At 37.5% G+C, this 20,117-nt stretch overlaps 1 protein-coding gene across 2 annotated transcripts in view; it reads right to left on the bottom strand.

Moving 5' to 3' along the window:
* The window catches only part of LOC121315607 (solute carrier family 12 member 2-like), an 82,979-nt gene that overhangs the window by 43,675 nt on the left and 19,187 nt on the right, over positions 1-20,117 (bottom strand). For both annotated transcript variants that reach the window (XM_041249854.1, XM_041249844.1), the window contains exons 2-5: positions 10,829-10,948; positions 6,308-6,383; positions 5,713-5,808; positions 1,744-1,883 (exon numbers count right to left, since the gene is read on the bottom strand). In XM_041249854.1, coding sequence (XP_041105788.1) covers positions 1,744-1,883; positions 5,713-5,808; positions 6,308-6,383; positions 10,829-10,948 — 432 coding nt within the window. The remainder of the gene's footprint in view (positions 1-1,743; positions 1,884-5,712; positions 5,809-6,307; positions 6,384-10,828; positions 10,949-20,117) is intronic.

The raw sequence follows: 20,117 nt of genomic DNA, 5'->3' as shown, positions 1-20,117 counted from the left end.
ATTTTAATATAATTCTATATTTTTCTTGTATGTGTTAATCCTGCATTCTTTCTCTCATCTCCCCTCACCCAACTTAAAATGCAAGCGTCAAAAGAAACTAAGAAGCAGTCTGGAGATCTGCTAGCCAGGAAGAAATTAACAGGATTGTGTTGATTACATAAGGATGCCAGGCCAAGTGGCTCAAGAAAGTGTGTCTGTTTTTCTAAATGGTCAGACTCTAATAAAATCTCTAGCCCAGGTGTTAAAATGTCTAATTAAATTTATGAGTAACTCTGAGTGGGTTAGAGAATGTCTTTGAATTAGCCTTGCAGTCAGCAAACCTTTAAAATGTTTAGATGATTTAAATACAAGATTGACACTAACATTTTGTTCATAAATTTCTTAAACTAACAATGCCAAACACTATACACATTGTGATGATTGTTGTCTGTCAAATTGCATTTTGATAACTGTCAATATGATATTAAAGATTGAAAATATTTGTTTTGTGCCTTACAATGTCATTTGGCACATACATGGTTAAATCTGTAAAGAATAAGTTACAATTTAAAATGAACAAATAGTACTTTATAACCAAATATAATTTGTGTTACTCAGGTCTTATCCAAGGTGTGAACAACAATTCTTTGAAGATCAAGGACACACCTTTTTCTAAGGACAACTGCCAATGAGGTTACATTTTGGGTCAATCCCAAATAATTGGCTGGTGTCTCAGAACACCCATCTCATGCCAATTTTAAAAGACTGGAAATCGAATGATTTCGGGGTCTTGATTTTTCCATCCATTCAAGATCTATTTTGAACCTATTCTTTGAAGAATCATCTATATATCTGGAAGCTACAGAAGATGCCTTGTGGGGGAAAACCTTCTTTAATTTAAGAACTCCCATCTGCCTTGGAACTAAGACAATATCTTTGAAGAGGATTAACTGCAATTGACTTTCTACATGGGATTTTAAAAGAAAAACTTCACACACTGTTCTTGGAAATCTAACAATTTGCAACGAAACTCCAGGACTCTTAAATCAAGTTTTGCACATTAATGGACTCTTTTTACAACTGGACTTGCAAAACTACGAAACATTCCTGCTCTTAAAACCTTTCTTCAAGCTCCACAAGGGTAAATATATCATTCTTAACCTATCAAGAGTTGCCTATAGCTATTAGATTTAGAATATCTATTAAGTGTTGTCTTTGCTTATCCATGTATGCTATATAATAAAACTAGTTAAAAATCATTATTTCTTAAATTGTCTGTGTTTTTTTGTTTGAAACAAGGTGCACTTTTACAGAGATTAAACAGTCATGATTTAATCAATTAAAATTGCCAGAACTGTGAATTACTATTGGAGTAATGTATTTCTGTAGTTTATAGCATAATTGGTGAACTATAGTGACTAAGTTCTTTAAGAGTATTTTGTGAGGAAACCACGTTGTCATATGACCTTAGATATAAAAACGTAAGTATACACAACAGATATTATAAATTAGATAAAACAGAGACAGCATATTTGAAATGTTCATGGTCATCTTGTCTCCAAAATAAAGAGCAACTTTTATTCATAATCCAAGACTAAGGCAGTGGCTTTGTACAGTAAGATGTCAACCACTGCAACCTCAAACTATGAACTAAAAATCATTACCTGACCAGGTAAAGTAAAGCTGGTAGGTGTTTTTACATCACCTCACCTTCATTCCAGCACCCTTTTTTCCACAGTTTTTTCACATGCTTAACTATCTTACCTTCAGCATCTCCACGACGGTTTCCGCAAAGCCCACAACATACATGGCCACTGCTACTGCATTCGCAAAGGCAAATATAAGGCCAATTGACCCTCCAAACTCAGGTCCCAGACTTCTGGATATCAGGTAATACGCCCCTCCTGTACAAGCGAAACAGCATGATAGTTTAACAGACTGCACCATCCAAATGTTAATTTACAACTGATTTATCTGTGTCATGCAAGGCTGATGAGAAGCTAAGCAGAAGCAAACCAGATCTATTCCAGAGTTGAAGAGTCCAGTCTTCTGGAAAACTGATGGTTTGATAACAGAAATAATATAAACCCGAAGAACTGAATGATGTACTCCCTTTGAAAAAATGTGTGCAAGATGGTTATTGGAATAACTCAAAAGTAAAACTTTTATGAACTGATCATCACTGTGTGCCATTCGGATACTGGAATTGTTTTAATTTATTTTTTGCCTGAGACAACAAATACATCCAAAGTGAATCGATTGCTTTACAAAAAAAAAAAAGAAAAAAGAAAAAACAGTATTTTAATATAAAAATGAATACAATTGTGGGATGATATTTTAAAAGAATGTAGCAAACATTTTAAAACTGCTCAGCAGTGTAAGATTTTTTTTATTTTATTTTATGCAGCAGACTAACACGCACCACAGGTTGTATAAAATATTCCTTCAGTTTATTTTTATGTCTGTATAGCCAGACAAATGGAGATCTGTACACTTTTTTTCTTTTTAGTTTACAGAACATACACATAATTTACTTCTTTCAGCACAAACTTGTTTGGGAGGGGGGATTTGCAATTAGCTGGAATTAGTTTTTTCTGAGATAAAACGTGCACCAGCAGATTTCTAAAATTATTTACTTTTTGAAAACCTATCCACCACATTTGAGAAGGATACATGGTTTCTGTTGAAGCATGCAGAGTTTCCCTGTATAAAAGACTGATACGAAAGTGAGGTTCCACCTTAGGATCTGATCAGCTGGGTATGTACTTGTAGGTGTAAGAAAACTGATCAGTGGCTATTGGAATTAGGAACAACAACAATAACATCAAAACTACTACTGTCTAATAAACCAATCAAGGAAACCTTAACACAACTTTCCTTAGGTTTTAATCCCAGTCTCTGACATTTATTGCCTAACTATCTTTGGGACAGGCCATCAATCATGCATATTTTTTTCTGTTATCTCCAGGGGCTTTTAGCAGTGTTTTAAAATTCTGTTCCTCTGTATATAGGCAGGCAGAACAATCAAGTTAACATCAAGTAGGACAGCAAGTGATTTATCATAGACTAACACTCAATGTGTTAAGGAAACATATTTTTATTACCTTCAAGGCAATAAAATCTTTTTTTTAATTTTTTATCCTAATTGCACAACTGCTGGACACGCTGCCTTGAGGCTGCAGAGTACCTGTTTCAACATGGTGTCAGCTTAAACAGTGATTACAAGTCATATAAAGTAAGAATTTCATGGTTAGTTAATTAAACATCAGAGTACAACCTATTTTACAACAGATAAATACTATTCCAATTTACTTTTGTGGATTGATGAAACACAGCCAGTGTAATCAAGTTCCAAATTACATGCATTTATAAAAGATAGCTGCTCTTCAGCTTCAGAATCCTTTCTAAATAAAAACGGAGGAATTCCAAAAGCTAATTACAATAGAATTCTGGGAAATAAATCAAATAAATAAATAAATATGAGCAGGAATTAATCAGTTCAATAAGGTGCTGATTTTTACAGCACATGATGAAATTCGAATCCTGGGAGAGCTCACAATGGGCTGGCAGATCCAGATCTGTGCAAGGTTTCTATGACAAAACAGCTTAAGGCGTACCACAGCTGAACCTGTTCTAAAGGCTTCCTCTGTTTATATTAAATGTATGCTGACAGATGAAAATACAGCCTATCCAGGTTTCATTTAGCCCAGCATGTCTCTTGATCATCTATAAAAACAGTATTTCGACACTAATTACCCATTCAAAAGTCAAAAGAAAATGGTTAAAAACTGAAATTAACTATAAAATGCACTTTGTTCTCACACTTTGGTTTATACATTGTTAATAGTATATTAGACAAATTAGGTTTACAAAAACATTTTCACATGATACATTATGTCATTTTCACAAGAGAAATACCAGTGAAACATAACAACATGCTGTCCTACATCCAGCACATCTTGCCATTTTCACTATTTCACAACCCCAAAGTTGCCTGAAAAACTTTAGACCCAAGAGGGTTAAGAGTGGTTAGGGGCAATTCAGAAACTCATATTTAACCAAGTTAGCCAAGTAAAAGTACAGTGAAACCACCATAAGGCACAGGAAAATGCCACAAGCAAGGTCATTCTTTGGCTTATGCAGGTCGAGGACACCTCTACATAAAATGCCATGAGCATAACACATTTGCGATGTCTCTTATGTGACCATGACCAGTTTACTTTTTCTGTTTATGAGGTTGACGTTGTATATTGCTCTGGGAGTGAAAGTAGTACCATACTCAGGGCCTTCTCCATGGCTACTGGAGGCATCTACCACCTAAAAGCTGCAGGTCATCAGTGTTAGAAAGCTGCAGGTCATCAGTGTTAGACTGAATATATTCACACACATTTACAATTCCGGACAATAAGACAGCTTGAAAAGTCACAAATATCTGGACTTCCAGCAGCACACCACATCCCCAAAGAATACCTGAAGTTGGTGGAAGGAGAACCATCTTGTCCCCAGTTGAAACTTCAGCATGTGACTGGCTCCCAAGACACTGACAAGTAGAGAGCCACTTACTCCATGTTACACTATACAATGCAACACATTATTAAGAGCTACACTATTATTACTACTAGGTGGAGTTTATCATTAAATAAGTCAGCTGGGTGAATCCATAGATCAGCAGTACTAAGCAGGATACTATCAGTACAACACTGAATCTCTCCAGCCTAATACATATTGAAAAGACCTTGGCACTGCTGTGCACAGTTTGAAAAAAGACTCAGCAGAGCAGAAAGGGCACAGCGATGCTCACTTTATAGTTGCATTCAAATTTAATCATCTGATTTGCTGAATGTTAAATGCAAATGCTGTGCAAGGATATCCTGTGAATTCTCTACATCACTGCCTAGCCCCACACTTCCAGTCAACACCTCCTGCATGTCAGAATCCAAGGTAGGGTTTCATTGCCAAACCCTACACAACCACTGTTCTCCATGATTTTTCTCCAATATTGACAAACTGTGGAAAGCCATTAAGGAGATCAATATTATTAAGTTAGATGTGTTATTTTCAAATGAGACACACAATTGAAGTGTTTTTCTTTGGAACACTAAATCCCCTTTCACACTGGCCTTCTCTACTCGGGTCGGAACCTACTTGTCAGTACCTCGTGTCATACGGGTCGGATACGTGATTTCACACTGCTTTTGATAAAGCAGGGTTGACCTGGGTGATAGACACAAGTAAACAATACACATATCAATTCCCCGGAAGCAGTTATATGTGTAAAAAAAATGTAGATAAGTGCCAGTGTAACATAACATTAACATTGTGTTTATTTTGCCATTAGGGATATAAGAAATGTTAACCAAATACAAGATTGGCTAAGTTTGTATTTGCCTCTCAAGGACATCTTATGTCAAATTATTTTTTCCAAAGTAACAATGAAACACTTTGTTGGCATGGTTGATCTTTTAAAAGCTAATCCATTTGAGAAACATTGTTTGAATAGGGGGAGTATGCCACAGACTAAAAAAAATATTCAATTTCTTTACTTGGTCATCACAACCCCATTGATAAGTCATGGCTAATTAACTAAAATCTACTTTCTCAGTTGGGCCATTGCATTTCATATTCTAAAAAGATTCTGTTGAATATTATTCATGAAATATACCAAAACACAAAATAGAATTAACTAAATAATTGGGAGGAATAATAATAAATGACTGTGACAGACAGAATTACCTCCTCGCACAAACCCATTGGTCGCTATGGCTGAAGTGGACATTCCAGTGATGGTTGTCACAACTGTTGCCATCAAGATAATAGCAAAGGAAAGAGCTGTTGGAGGAAGAGAGACAGACAGACAGACACAAGGTGAACGGTTAAAGCTGGTTATTTCTGATTCTTGTGCTTTAATGTCTGTGAGGAAATAAGCGCCTTACTGAGGATTCAGATTTAGGAGATTCAATGTGCTTATACAAGACCAGATTTACAAAGGTTGTAATTAGATTAAAGAGTCAAATTGCTTGTTTTTTGTTTTGTTTTCAGACTATATCAACCCTATAAGGGGATTTTGAGAATTTACTCTCATGCTACTATTGTCCAGTTTCAAAACTGCAGTTGTATTTACTTTTAGTCAAACTCAAAGGCAGTGGTCCCTTGCACAGTAGTTGTGGGTCATCCCAGTGGCAAGGTGGTTGAAAAGCTGCTTGAAGGTTGATAGTATTTATACCAAAAGTTAACAAACATGTAACAGCAATTTTGTGCAGATAAGCAAACAGGTGTAAACAGCATGCATAATTTACTAAAATTCTACAATGTGAGAACTTTTACCTACCAATGCCAGCTTGCCCGACAATCCACGTCATGCGAATAAAGAGCATGACGCCCCATATATTCAACATACATCGTACCTGGGGAAGATGAAGGAAGAAAATGAAGGTTTAGTTCAAAATAAACAAAGAACAAGTGAGTAGTGTGCTATAACCCTTTAGCTTTACCATATACATTCATGTCAATGCACTGCATTTATTCTGGCAACGGCATTTTCTGTAACAAAACAAAAAAAACAGTGTGTCACTTGTTTCTGTTCACAACAGTTTCCCCAAAGCAGATGTTCCAACAATATGAGGTGTTATTTTTAGCGCAATAGGATGGCAACCTTTACCATAGCTGGATATCAAGTTGTCAACCCAGGCACACTCATACACCCACACGAGACCACAGCAACTAACCTTTGAAGTAGCATAATTAAAAAGAGGATAAGCATTTGCCATTACCTAATTTATTTTAAAATAATTTATCTAGGATAAGCCTACATCAATTTATTTTACACAGGCGCTTTGGAAACAGCAACTGTACAGCAACACATGCCAAAAACCAGCTATTAAAATCTACTGCTACACTAAACCCAGAGTATGCAGACTTTTGATGACGTCTCTCTCACTCCGCCCTCTCTCTCACTCACTCACACACAAACAAACAAACAAACACACAGTATACAGTCATTTCTCTGTTCCAATCAAGGTTTATTTTATAGTGGAGTTGCAAGTATAATTGCACAAAGATGATCCTGGAAAACTAAACAACTTTACTCCATGCTGTTTTACAAAGAGAAATGATTGACTGTTGCATCTAAAATGCCCTTGGCTTAAACACACACTCAAAAACAAATAACTGAAAGACAAGTGTGAAAAAAAACAAAAACCTTAAAGCTACATTGCTGTGATTTTGAAAAAAAAAATTATTATTATATATGACACACACACATACAAATAAGACACATTTTTCTAATAGGTAAATCAGCTTACCATCATCGGCACGAGTTCTGCTCTGTTGCATTTGAATCACAGACAAATGCACATGCATTTATTCATATACAGTGTGCCTAGTCAGGGTAGTTTTCGGATTTAACCCGAATGCAGAAAAAAAGCATTCGGGGTGGAGAAATTGGGTAAAACCCAAAAATCAGAAGCCCTAAGTATAAGGCAAATTTATTTAACATAAAAACAATAAAAAGGTTTTTGCAATCTGGCCAAATCAGTTGCTTTAAAATAGGGCCTGTATTCTTACACATACATGTAGGTAAATGTTGCAGTGCTATTTATTCTTTATTTCTTGTATTTATTAAATGTATTTATTTATTTTGCAAGCTCTCTGTGGCGTGTTTTAAATTGGTAATTGGATATGTTAACGTTTAAATATTAAGCACTATGGGTGTCATGGATCAAGATCGACCGACGCAGCGCTAAATTGGTGGGTGTAAAGTAGTACTCTGCCACGGTACAAATTTTACTCTATCCCGAATGTATTAACTGGCCCAAAATTCATGAGGCACGATGTAAGCCGACATACTTAAAATGCATAAACATGCTGCCCATTTAGAGTCTAGTCTAAAAAGCTGTGCTACAGGAGGCCCATTTGGAGAGGGAGGCTCAGAACACAGGCACTACCTGCGTGCGAGCGGTGCCAGGTTCTAAGTCAGCCCTGATTTCCTCCAACAAAAACTAAATAACGCCGCTGCTTAGCAGGTATCAAGCTATAATTTCATCCTCAAGGAGATAAAGGGTAGTGCGGACCCTAAATATTCTCACCCTTCTTATTACTCTCCCTCTGTTCCTGGGTTCTTCAGGAAGGTTAGGAGTCTGCACTCTCCATCATAAAAAATAAGTTACGACTGTTGCCATAACTCTCTTTCCTATCAGATGCTTTGTGACTTTCTTTTGCGCCCAAATAAGACCAATTTGAAATCGGACTTTATTTGTGGACCCTTTTAGGGCCGGCGCAGCTGTTCTGCCGCTTCATAAATATAATTAACATCAGACTTAATTTACAAATAAACCCCACCTACAATTTTCCCATGCATATAATTAAAGCTTGACATGCCTTAAACTGTATGGCTAATGAGTGGCGAAGCGCACTGCACAGTGGAGCGCATTTTGGCGGTGCTAACACGGCCTTAACTTGCAAAAAGTGTCATGGCACATACGGGGCAATTTTAAGGACAGCGTAAACCTGGCACTATGGCCTTAATGCCATCGCAAACACTTGATACATGACTCCCTCTATGTTTACTCTTCCAATTTTAAGTTTTGCTTAAACTACTGTAAATGGCCTACATTTTTACCTCAGAGTGTACGATTTAGTTAATTTGGAAAGATAATCGCACAGATAACAGCCAATCTCCATGAAGAATCATCTGTCAGAAAGAGAAAAACGGCATGGCAACGCTCCCAATGGAATAATGTATATACCTATATTCATTTCTATCTACTCTGTCACAATATTATTTAAATCACAATGGCTATTAGTTGGCCTTAACTAAAACATTTCAAAGCTCCATACTTGCTCAAGGAGAGAGGATTTAAAAGCTCCAGGTGGGACAGCTAGTAAAAAAAATGTAATAACAACAAAATACTGTAAACTGGCACCTGTGGAGTGAACTGTAGATGGTCAAGCATATTTCAACGCTGGCTACTGTACTGTAGCTCTACTTTTATATTAAAAAAATAATAAATAATTACAAATTTAGATTACTGATTATGTTGGGTGTTGTCAATACTATACAGATGGCTTGGCAAAGTTTCACAGGCTGAAAATAAAATGGCCTCATTCTTCAAAACGCAATCAACCCACTGAGCCCAGCCTGACAGATCACAAATTAAATTTGTACTAAACTTAGTATGTTTTTAAACTTCATTTTCTCAGGTGATAATAATGGGTTATGTTAGTATGCTTAGAATGCAATGCTAGAGCAGTACAGTGACAGGATTCATTGACCTGACTTGTAAAAAGCAGGAACCGTTTGAAAATGGGGACTGTAAGTAGACTAACTTCAAATTACATTTCTTTTTACTGCCCTCAGCCTATTATGATGTTGGCAATGATTATACAATTAATCATAAATAAATAAATAAATAAATAAATAAATACAATATTGTACTATTGTTATTTCTACTTTCTGTGGTCACTAGATAGATGGAACTGGTTTTAATCTGGATTACACACTGTATGTATATGTAGAATAGAATGTCCTCATGCAAGCTGCTGTAGTATAGTAGTCTACAAAATGAATGCGAAGGCAAGTGAAAGTGTTCTGCCAAAGCCTGAGAATCACTTAAACAGGCATGGCATGAACTTGGTTCAACAAACAGTATAGAGTATTCATTAGTGAATGGAGGCCAGTATGTATCAGTTACAGAGAGAATCAATAAAGGCCCTCTAATAGTGCAGTACAAGGTGAATGCAAGGATTGGAGACCTATCGATTTTTAGGGAAACGGTAACATGGCAGTAACTTGTGCCTTGCAGGTAGACAATGGCTGCTTATAGAACAGTAAGCAGGCATTATTCTTGAGTTCATTAGTGCCTGCTTTTTCAGTAGTATGTTAATTATTTTCAAACAATGCATGTGCCATAGTCCACCTAAATGATAATAAAACAAAATATTGGGTTATGTACTGTAATGAGTGGACTTACTAGACTTACTATTACTGCCCATGAAAACTAGTTAATATAGGCCTCCAAAGCCTTCTCTGACATGTTCATTTTTATAAATCCTCTTAATTGAAATGGAGATTAAAATTTACATTTTGGAGCAACTGGAAAAAAGGAAGTTAGACCTAACGTCTTGTTAACGATACATTTATTCCTTTTATCAATTTTGCACTTGTGCAAAGCCTCATTGTTTTTGTCAGTATATTGTAGCGCTACAGCTATGACCAAAGGTTTTGCACCACGTAGAATTTTTGGAAATGAAGATATTATTATTGTTTTTTTTTTTTTAAACTATATGAACATCATTTAGTTGTTTTAATAAAAATCACGTAATCAAAAGTGTAGAGGAAGCCATAATAGTAGTACAGTATTTCATGTTAGATTTTGAAATTGTCCGTTTATCGTTACGTACTGTATATGGAAAACTACAAAGCGGTATGCAATTCAATATGTTTATGTGACATTATTGAGCAAGTTTAATTTGCAAAACCTTTGGCCATAGCTGTACATTCCTTCTGACACAGCTGTGGGTTCCAAAGATATCCCCTCACTGGCTGTGCTCTATATCCATCTGCATTGCTCAGACTGTTCATTGATTTACCCTAGGAATAATCTAAAACAGTAATAAAATGCCTCTATTTTACTTAGAAAAAATACTTAATCAAATGTGTTGCCACTGGGTAAATGTGAAAAAAAAAGTGTTGCCCACAAAGTGCCAGTTCTTAAAAGATCAAATATTTGATTAAATATTGAAAGAGGAAGTGCCTGTGCTTATCTCAAACAACGTTGAATGTTTTTAAAACAACAGTATTTAAATACATGTGAAAAGCTGGTGTGCAGTAAACTCCACAATGTTTACTTACCAGTACACCTTTAATCCAGCCAAACTTCACAACACCTTTGCCCTCATTCGCTTCCTTGGCTGCTGCCTCTTGTGCAGGAGTGGTTTCTTCTCCATTGGCATAACCGTCCTCAAAAGGCTCCTATAAAAGAAACCGACAGGACACTTAGCAAGGACATCGGCCTTGTTGCATCAGTCTACAACCCCTACGTTTTTTCATCAAAATGGCCTGAGCATCATGGAAATAAAACCATTTCCTATCCCCAGCGGACATCAGTCTTGCTGTACATTACTGGGATGCTTGACACCAGATCTGGAGAAATTGAACTGCATGACTGAATCAATGCAATACAGTCAGAAGTGGGCATTCTGTTCAAAGGATTTGTGTTACTGTAGATCTGAGATGTGCTCTGGAGGCACATATTTTTAAACTCCCACCAGCTTTAAGGTAAAGGAACATGGCCACAAAACTCAGAGTGTCTAGAAGCTACAATATATTGGAAGAATTATCTCCCGTAGTAAAGTTTGACCAGATTTACTGCACGTCTCCCCTGTGCAATTAGAAAATACTGTAATACACTTGAAAACATGATTCATGTCAGGGCTTCATCAAGTCCCTATTACTATAGGTATACACCATGTTTGATGATCTTCTGTTCTGCCCAGCAATTTCCAGGTATAGTAATGGTCAAATACACACATGCTCATAAAATAGCCCAACTACAGTGTAAACCCTTCAACAGAATTGGAGAAAAGAAGCAATTTTTTGTTTAGTTTTTTTTTTTTTTTAAATCAATTAAACGTACTGCTGTGTCTACATTTCATACCTGAACTGAAGTGCTACAGTATATGTCACAGTTTTTGTTTGAATACAAAGGGTTTATATTACAGTGCACACATTGTCAGTCAACCTACAGTAAACATCTATTATGTGGCAGCCCGTGTCTTTTCATAGTCTCTCCCACGTCTTTTGGATCTCAATTATAAGATAAAATGAAATCAATCAAAATGAAAATGCAAAATGCTCAACTGCAGTATGGCACTGAATCAATAACCCCACCAATTTTATTTGTTTCCTATTAAATAATTGTCACACATACTATATAAATATTCATGGCTATCCATCACTGAATGAGTCATTCAAGGTCAGACACAGCTTTGAAACAAAGCACAGACTCTAGACTACACTTCCCTCCCTGCTAAACCTTGCTACTGTAGATGCAGTACTATACTAAATATTGTATAGTGTGGCTTAAAATGTTAAAGATGGTACAGAGTTCTAGTCAACTGAAACATGACTTGCAAGCCACTTCAGCCCATTGTTCATAATAAAAAGGACAGTGGTGTATCACTTCAAATGCAGAGACATGCTTACCGTTTATGCAAGCAAGGCTTATATTGACAGCACTATGAGAGCCCATCAGTGGAGCAGCTTGAAATAAGATGTATTGATTCACAGTGTCTTTAAACAAGCAGTTTTACATTTCTAACACATCGGGGGTGATGCCTCTTCATACTACTCTACAGGTAATGTATATCCCATCTGTTAGTAAGGGAACTAGAGGCATATTATGCTGTGTTCTGCTCTAATTTAAAAGGAGCTGCACTGCCTTATTACAAAACATAATACTGGTGGGGGGGGATTAGATTAAAATCTCATTCATAGGATGATGCAGTTACTGTACAGGTATAACCAGCAACAATGAATTGCCTGCCTGCACTTTACTGTTTGGTATACTGTACTGCACAGAAGCTGAGCAGTCATCTGAAAAATAGGACCCTTTATTACCTCCTAAACACCAACTGAATATTTCAATATTTGACAGTTGTTTTTAAATAATTTGTGCCAGACACTACAATCTACCAAAAAAAAAAAAAAAAAAAAAAAAAAAAAAAACTTCATTCTGATGCTCATCTGCTTTGTTATAAAAAAAGAACAGTTGTGTTTTGTGTGTACAAACAGTTGTGTGTTCTACAGTACACCAACCTTCCAAATGATTACACTATAATTAGAGCTTCTAGTTTTCGGGTTTTATTTTGATCACGTGATATCCCTTTAAACATATTTTGAGTCAATTCGTTTTTTTTTTTTTTTTTTTTTTATTTAGTCGTTGCCAATTTTTTACCCCGGTTTTTCTCCCCAATTTGGTATGCCCAATTATTGTCTGTATCCTCGGCTCATTGCTCGCAACCCCCCTGCTGACTCGGGGAACGGAGGCTGGAGCGCGCGTCCTCCAAAACGTGCTTCTGCCAATCCGTCATTTTACACACTGCGGATCCACAGCGAGACCACCAGATCTATAGCAACGGAGGACAACACAGATCTGGAGGCTCCACTGCAGACCCACAGGCGCCCTATCGGCCACAGGGGTCACTGCTGCGCGGTAAGCCGTGGATTCCCCTGCCGACCTAAGCCCTCCCTACCCTGGCAGTGTTCGGCCAATTGTGCACTGCCCCCTAGTAATCAATTTGCTTTCTTAATCAAACACTAATTACCAAAGGAAGTTGTTTCTTTTTACCCTCATATCTTGATTGAGTTAACAAAAGATGTGCATTGATCTCACCTGATTCTATATGAACTTGCATTTCGTTCTGGCTCTAATCACTGAATTCAGCTTATTAATTTCCACTGTGTTAGTTTCTGCGTCGCTAATTTAAACAATCTGGTATTCAGTTAAGGCTTAACTACTATTAAATTAAGGTTTAAAAGGGATGGAGAGAGATGGAAAATAAAAAACAAAAACTAGAAGCCCTAATTATAATTCAATACAAACGATGTTTCAGAGTCGTTTTGCTACAAACCTGCCAGTCCCTAGAATGCCTTTGCTCAGATAAACTTGCAAGATAAAAAATAAAATAGTAAAATACTGAAATTAACTAAATTAAAACCTGCTCTATGTACAGTAAATTGTCAATAAACTGGGAAGAACAAAAACTGTATTCATTTTTTTTTAGACATCCACAATTCAGACTCCATGACCGGTTCAAGGTGAAAAGACATATGAGACGATATGGTAAAGCTGAAGTAAGGTACAGCAACAGGCTTTAAAACAGACGTGCCATTGATTAGGATGGACACCCAGGCATGTCACATGGGCTGAGATTTCACGTGCTGCCTTAAACCTCTGCCAACACCAACCTCCATACCCTCAAAAGGGCACCTGAATAATTCAACAAGATACCATCTCCGGGGTCTATCAACACCAAGGACACAGAGTCATTTAGCAGGGACGGGATTTATAAAACTCCCATTATTGTCAGCAGCTCTCTTATCTGTTGACAATGGGCTGTGCATGCAAAGGGTCAGCCGGGGCGGGGCAAGTATGTTACTGAAGAGGTATTGTTAAAGCTATGAGCACAGTGCCGACACGTGGGCTGCAGCTTAAATAATACACAGCTCTCTTAACAATGGGGCAGTTAAAACAACAAGCTGCTGTGGGAGGGAATGACATTCCCTCTGTAGCCAGCAGTAGGGAAAGAGGATGCAGGGCTTTTTTGTATTTCAGATTTGTGATAGGGTATTGTGTTTTAGTGAAAGGCTTTTAAGATAAACAGCATATTGTACTGGACACTGAAGTTTGTCCGTGGCTTGTAACAGATACAGCATGGGGTGGCACTCCGATGGACCTTCCTGGCTCAGCTACATCAGTCATTTCAATTAAAATGATTATTGAGAGGACAGTTCTTGCACAATGGAAATTCAATGGAGTAGCTCTTACTTAAGATGCCATATCTGGTGAGCTTTTACTTAAGTGATGTCTACATTAACACCTCTAGTTGATTGAAGAGTTCAGATCAGGCGATTCATAGAGCAGCAAGCAGTCTTAACATGAGTATGCGAGTTAAGCTGACAATATATATTACTGAATAGGTTACTGACAGTACAGCAGGGATAAGAATCCTCGCACTCTTCCAGTCCATTCCATTGCTGATCCTTCTAGACCAGGCCCTTGTTTCATGGTTCTCACCACTGAGGTTCTAAAACAGTTAATTGCTCCCATTCTATCGAACCTGGTGTAGGATGACCCCACAGTACCAGTGTCCCATGCCAGCTGTACCACTACCTTTCTGTTTTTCTGTTCATTATATTCCTCTGATGGAATCCAGTTGTAAAAACAACTACCGTATGAACATAAGTGTCTGAGACAGAGCATTCAACACCCCCAAATTAATAATAAACAAGAAACAAAAGGAAATACTTAAGTAAATCAAGGCTATTTCACAGTTTTCCTCTGTATTAATCTCCATACTGGCTTATGCAATGTAAACTGATTCTTGCTGTACTGTATGACATTTGAGGGCCTCTACTGACAGAGTTGCTTCAGATAACAATTTGATTCTATTTCAATTGCCCCCACACATTCATTAGCCTGGTTTCCTTAGCAATAGTAGTTCACCACAATCAACAACAAAGAGGCTGCTTTGGTTACCCATCACTAACTTTGAAAGTTCACAACAAATACCTCTCATCATAATTTCTCATTTTTCTGTGATATATTACGATGTGTGACTGAGGGAGTATTGTGATTGAGGAATCATATTGTCATAAACAACAACTGACAGTGCAGCTGAGAGTATGTGTGTGAAATAGAAGAAAAAAAAAAAAAAAAAACCAACCACAGACTACATTTCTCCGAGGATCCTGATCCCAGCTGGGTTACACGCTGCAGTGTACAGGGGAAAGCCATGTCCAAGAATTACTTTCCAAAACATTAACAGTGAAGCCGACTGGAAATACTGCAGGGGTCTCTGAAGCAGAAAAGGGACGTTGATTCTAATCACACTGAATCTGCATACTTTGACAGGCATGAAGGAATAACCTGGAACCAAATCAGCAGCATGACAGAAAAATGTAATATTCAGATAAACATTTGAAGTTCTTGTTCTGTACCGTATCAATGGGGCAGTTAGAATATCTGTCCACCAGATAGGGCCAAGTGCTGAGGAAAAATGAAACAAAAAATACACACCTCTTTAACAGTAGAACACAGTGAACCGGTTTGTTGGGCCATATTAGCAGGAATAGCACAGATGCGTTAATATTTTTTGAATGCTCCCCAGTGTTATAAGGATTACTGGTTTGGGTGTGTGGGTACAATCTATGCAATGGCCTTATTTTAGGTAAAGTATTTGCTCACAAAACTATAGTAGGTTGGGAAGGTCTGCTGTAAAGTACAGTTCCAGCGAAATGGGAGTGAAACTGATATACAGTAGTAATGTTCACTGCCTTCCCTAGAGCAAGTAAATTAAGAAAACTAAATTGCAAAGTCCAGTAAAAATACTTAACCACAGGCGAACAGAAGAAAATAAAATAATTCATTGAAAACCGCTGCCAAGTTGGCTGAATCAATTCAGAACGATGCAGGCCTCACAGCTCTTTTTGCAGCAAAGTGCAGAAAGCAAACCCTCTCGGTTGGAGTGCAATAACAGGACGTAGGCTTTACTTTTAGCTGCGTCAGACTTTAAAACAGAAATAAACCACTTAAAATGTACACCCAGTGCACCACCGGGACATGTGTGTGTCCAAGTTACATCTGGGCTTAACTCCTACATCTCACAAAGAGTAGGCATAAGGATTTAGTCTCAGGTGTAACTTATTTAAATAACTGGAGCAACGTATATAAAATCAAAACTATAACTAAAAAAGTATGCTGTTTAGTTCATAGATCCTGTATTAGTAAGCACTGAGGCGTGAGCGTGTCCTGAGGGATCAAAGCAATCCATTGGACAAATATGATGACAACAAATTGTTTGAAAGGTTTCGTTTTCGCCGACGTGAGTTTACGGAATTAAATGATGAACCCTCAGTCGATTTACAACATGGGTCTGACAGGAATAGCGCACTTCCCTCACCAATGCACACGCTTATTGCCCTGAGACTTTATGCCAATGGGGCATTTCAAAGTACAGTTGGAGACATGGTGAATGTACACAGAACGCCTGTATTGTAATTTGTAAGTTTCACTGGCACTACAGTGACGACTGCACATGTATGTGTCGTATCCACACGAAAGAAAAATTGTCAATGTAAAGCAGAATGGCAGTATGGCGAAATCAGGAATCCCTGGTATAACAGACTGTATCGATGGCACCCACTTCAGAATTCAAGCCCCAGTCCAGGATGAATATTTGTACATAAATCAGAAGGGTTATCACTCCCTAACGCCCAACTTGTCTGTGATGCAGACATGACCATTTTTAACTGTGTAGGGAGATGGCCAGGTTCAGCACGCAATGCCCGCATCCTTAAAGAAAGCACAATTTACTAGGACTTTGAGTCACTAAAATTAGATAGTATCCTTTTCAGGAGGTACCCTGCAGTTCTGAGTTGCAAGGATAAAGACACTTTGATTCTCAGGAGTCTGAACCGGTTGATCAATGATTGTACTGCTATACACTGATATTCTGGGTGAAGGCCCCCCCACACCAGTTGCAGGGTATTTGCGACGGCTGCTGTCGTTTTTAGCCTTCGTTAAAAGAACGTTTCCTCACTTCCTCAACATTTTTGTACTTATCACATTATTGATTAACCGAGTCAGCTATTTCTTTCCAAATTTCTTGTTTTACTTGGCAGTAAGAATAGATTTATACTTATGATACATTTCTATAAAATTTCTAAAGTCAGTGTTAAAACATTAAGACGCTGCGCGCCGTTTACAAAAATAAAAGGTTGAACAAAAAGCACTTGCTCACAGAGCACAAAAGAAAAAGTGTAAAATAAAACAAATCACAAACACAAAATATAACAGGTCACTGGGCAGATTGCTGTTACTGTTCCTATTCTTTTGCTTTGTTAAATTACTCTCTCCTTTCATTCTCCCATTCCTCCTCCGAACACCCACCCCAAGTGCTGAGAGCTGCAGGTTTATATACTGTGGCCGAGGGGTTTAACTGGCTATTACCCCTCGGCCACAATCTGCACGAGTTTATTCATTACTGGCAGAGGACAAGCTGCCAACCTTGCCTCTGCCAAAACACATTTAAATAAAGAAAAACAAAACAATAACGTGGCAGACGGCACCTCGCTCATCCTCCACTGTTGGAACATTACATTTATTTAGATATAAAATGAATTTTTGGTCTTAGAATACAACTCACAGAATGGGTTAAAGATTAAGCCAGATTCTGGTTAAATTGCTACAGTAAAAACTAGAAATAAAACAGGTTTTCTTAGGAAATTACAGATGATTTTATGAGGGTTATAAAAACTGGCTACTTCAAAAGATAAACTGGTAAAGATAAAAGCTTTGAAGCTAGGGTTAGGACAAATGAGCAATTAACCAAGTGGAAAGATATTTTTGTCTTTATGACTGGTTTAAGGAAAAATCATGATGTCACTGAGACTGCATTTAAAACTGAGAACACTGAAATGTTGTTTGTATTGCTCTGATCCGTGCTTGGAAAGAAGATACCTGCAAACTGTTGTCCCCCTGTAACTTTTAAGATGTCTGGATGCAACTTTGCAACTCAGAACTTTAAGCTTCAATACGCTATACTTAATCTGGACTTGAAAAGAAGCAGCTTGCGACTTCTCTCTCTCTTTTTTTCTGTTATGCCTTAAATTTAACATCCACATAAAAAAACATTTTATAGCAGGGCTTTGCCCTGCCCCCTTTTTAAGAATGTGCAGGGCTCTTTACCACCCTGCGACGGAAAGGCATAGTTACATCCGAGCTAATTGTATGTTGGTGTACCAGACGTGTTGAAAAAAAGTAAGTCAGATGTATTAACACCTGACTTTGGGTATATGACTACTTTTAAGACTTGGACTTTCGTCCCATTGGTGCATTCCAGCCCTGATGACTTGACTGTATACGAAGTCTGCATGGCTATACAGTAGGTAAGATAAGGACATGTTAAAAAACTATCTGGCTAATATTCTGTATACCTGAGGACAACTGAAATCCTGCCTGAGGAGAGCTTTAAATCTGAGTAAAACTGGGTACAACAATGTGTAACATTTCCATGCCAGTTCCATGTTCTACAGGAGCTTTCAAATCCATTTTTTGGCTTTAACAGGTGGGCCAGCTGTAAGAGGGCACCCTGAAAAGAATGAGGTTTATAAAGAGACACAGATATGGTGCAGATATATACTCTACACACAATACATGATAATATGTTTTCATAGATAAACCATGTTGTTTGTGCTTAGCAAAAAATAACACCTGTTATGCCTGCTGCAGAAAAAACATGTTACGTGCGTCAGTGGGTTCGTCATAATAAAAGTATGTTGTGCTCCTGAGATGGACCTATTCTATACAGTATTTCAGTTTAAGAATTATTTATTTATTTATTTATTGATAACACTGCATGAAAAGTGAATGTGTCACAGATGTGTCACTCACGTCAAGCAGTTTAAGCCTGATGGAGACCCTTGCAATACAAACAAAAACCTTCAAAATTTGAGAATTACACCAAACCAATGGGCAAGGAACAGGAACCGTCAAATAGTAGAGCTTCCAAAGCAGACCTGACACATAACAGTCACAGACATGTATTTCTGAGCAACTAGACTCAGAAATACATGTCTTTATATGTCATTTGGGCCTGGGTGACCAAATCCATCATTTCAAATATGACATGTTGCCTCCTAAACTGCAGCTCAACTAAGCTTCAAAAAGACACCATTCCCACAAACCCTATCCCCGGGAAACAAAGAACTAACGGAATGAAAGTGCCTTTGGTCATACAAGCAATAGTAAGACACTGATAAGCCAATTGCTGATTTCAGATTGTGGAAGGACACAATATTGTCCTAATTTAAACTAAAAAATTAACAAAACAAAAAAGAAAAATAAGAAAATACACAAAGCAACTCAAAGAAGCATAATTCTAAACTAAAATTAAACATTATACTTATATAAATCTAATATGTGAAGAGGACAAGCTAACTTGTAAAATAAATTTGATTTTGGGCCATGGTGCGTTACTGTATAGAGAGCGCAAGAGAGGGAGAGATAGGAGAGAGATCTAGTTATATATTTTTGTAGCAGTCAGCTGGGTTTACTTTAAACCTTTAACCTTGGGGGAAAGCATCAGCTAAATAGGTTAAAACTCAACTGTAACTAGAACCACTGTTATTTGCATTATTAAAATAGACCCTGGTATTGTTAAATGGGTTTCTGTGGTGTGGAGGGATTGATCTTGTAGATATTCTTCATTCCTTTGTAATTGGTCCATGCTCATCGCTATAAAGTAACATCAAGCAGTGCTAAGTTTAGCATCCATAGTCTTCTACAGACTGCAGCAGTGCTCAATGTCTATTTCAGCAGCCTGAATCACTGCTTGAATTAGGCCCCATTCAGCTGACA

This window comes from Polyodon spathula, chromosome 1, assembly GCF_017654505.1.
Source record: "Polyodon spathula isolate WHYD16114869_AA chromosome 1, ASM1765450v1, whole genome shotgun sequence".
Lineage (NCBI taxonomy): Eukaryota > Metazoa > Chordata > Actinopteri > Acipenseriformes > Polyodontidae > Polyodon > Polyodon spathula.
The sequence above is the reverse complement of the archived record's forward strand: the minus strand, read 5'-3'. Positions and strand labels throughout refer to the sequence as shown.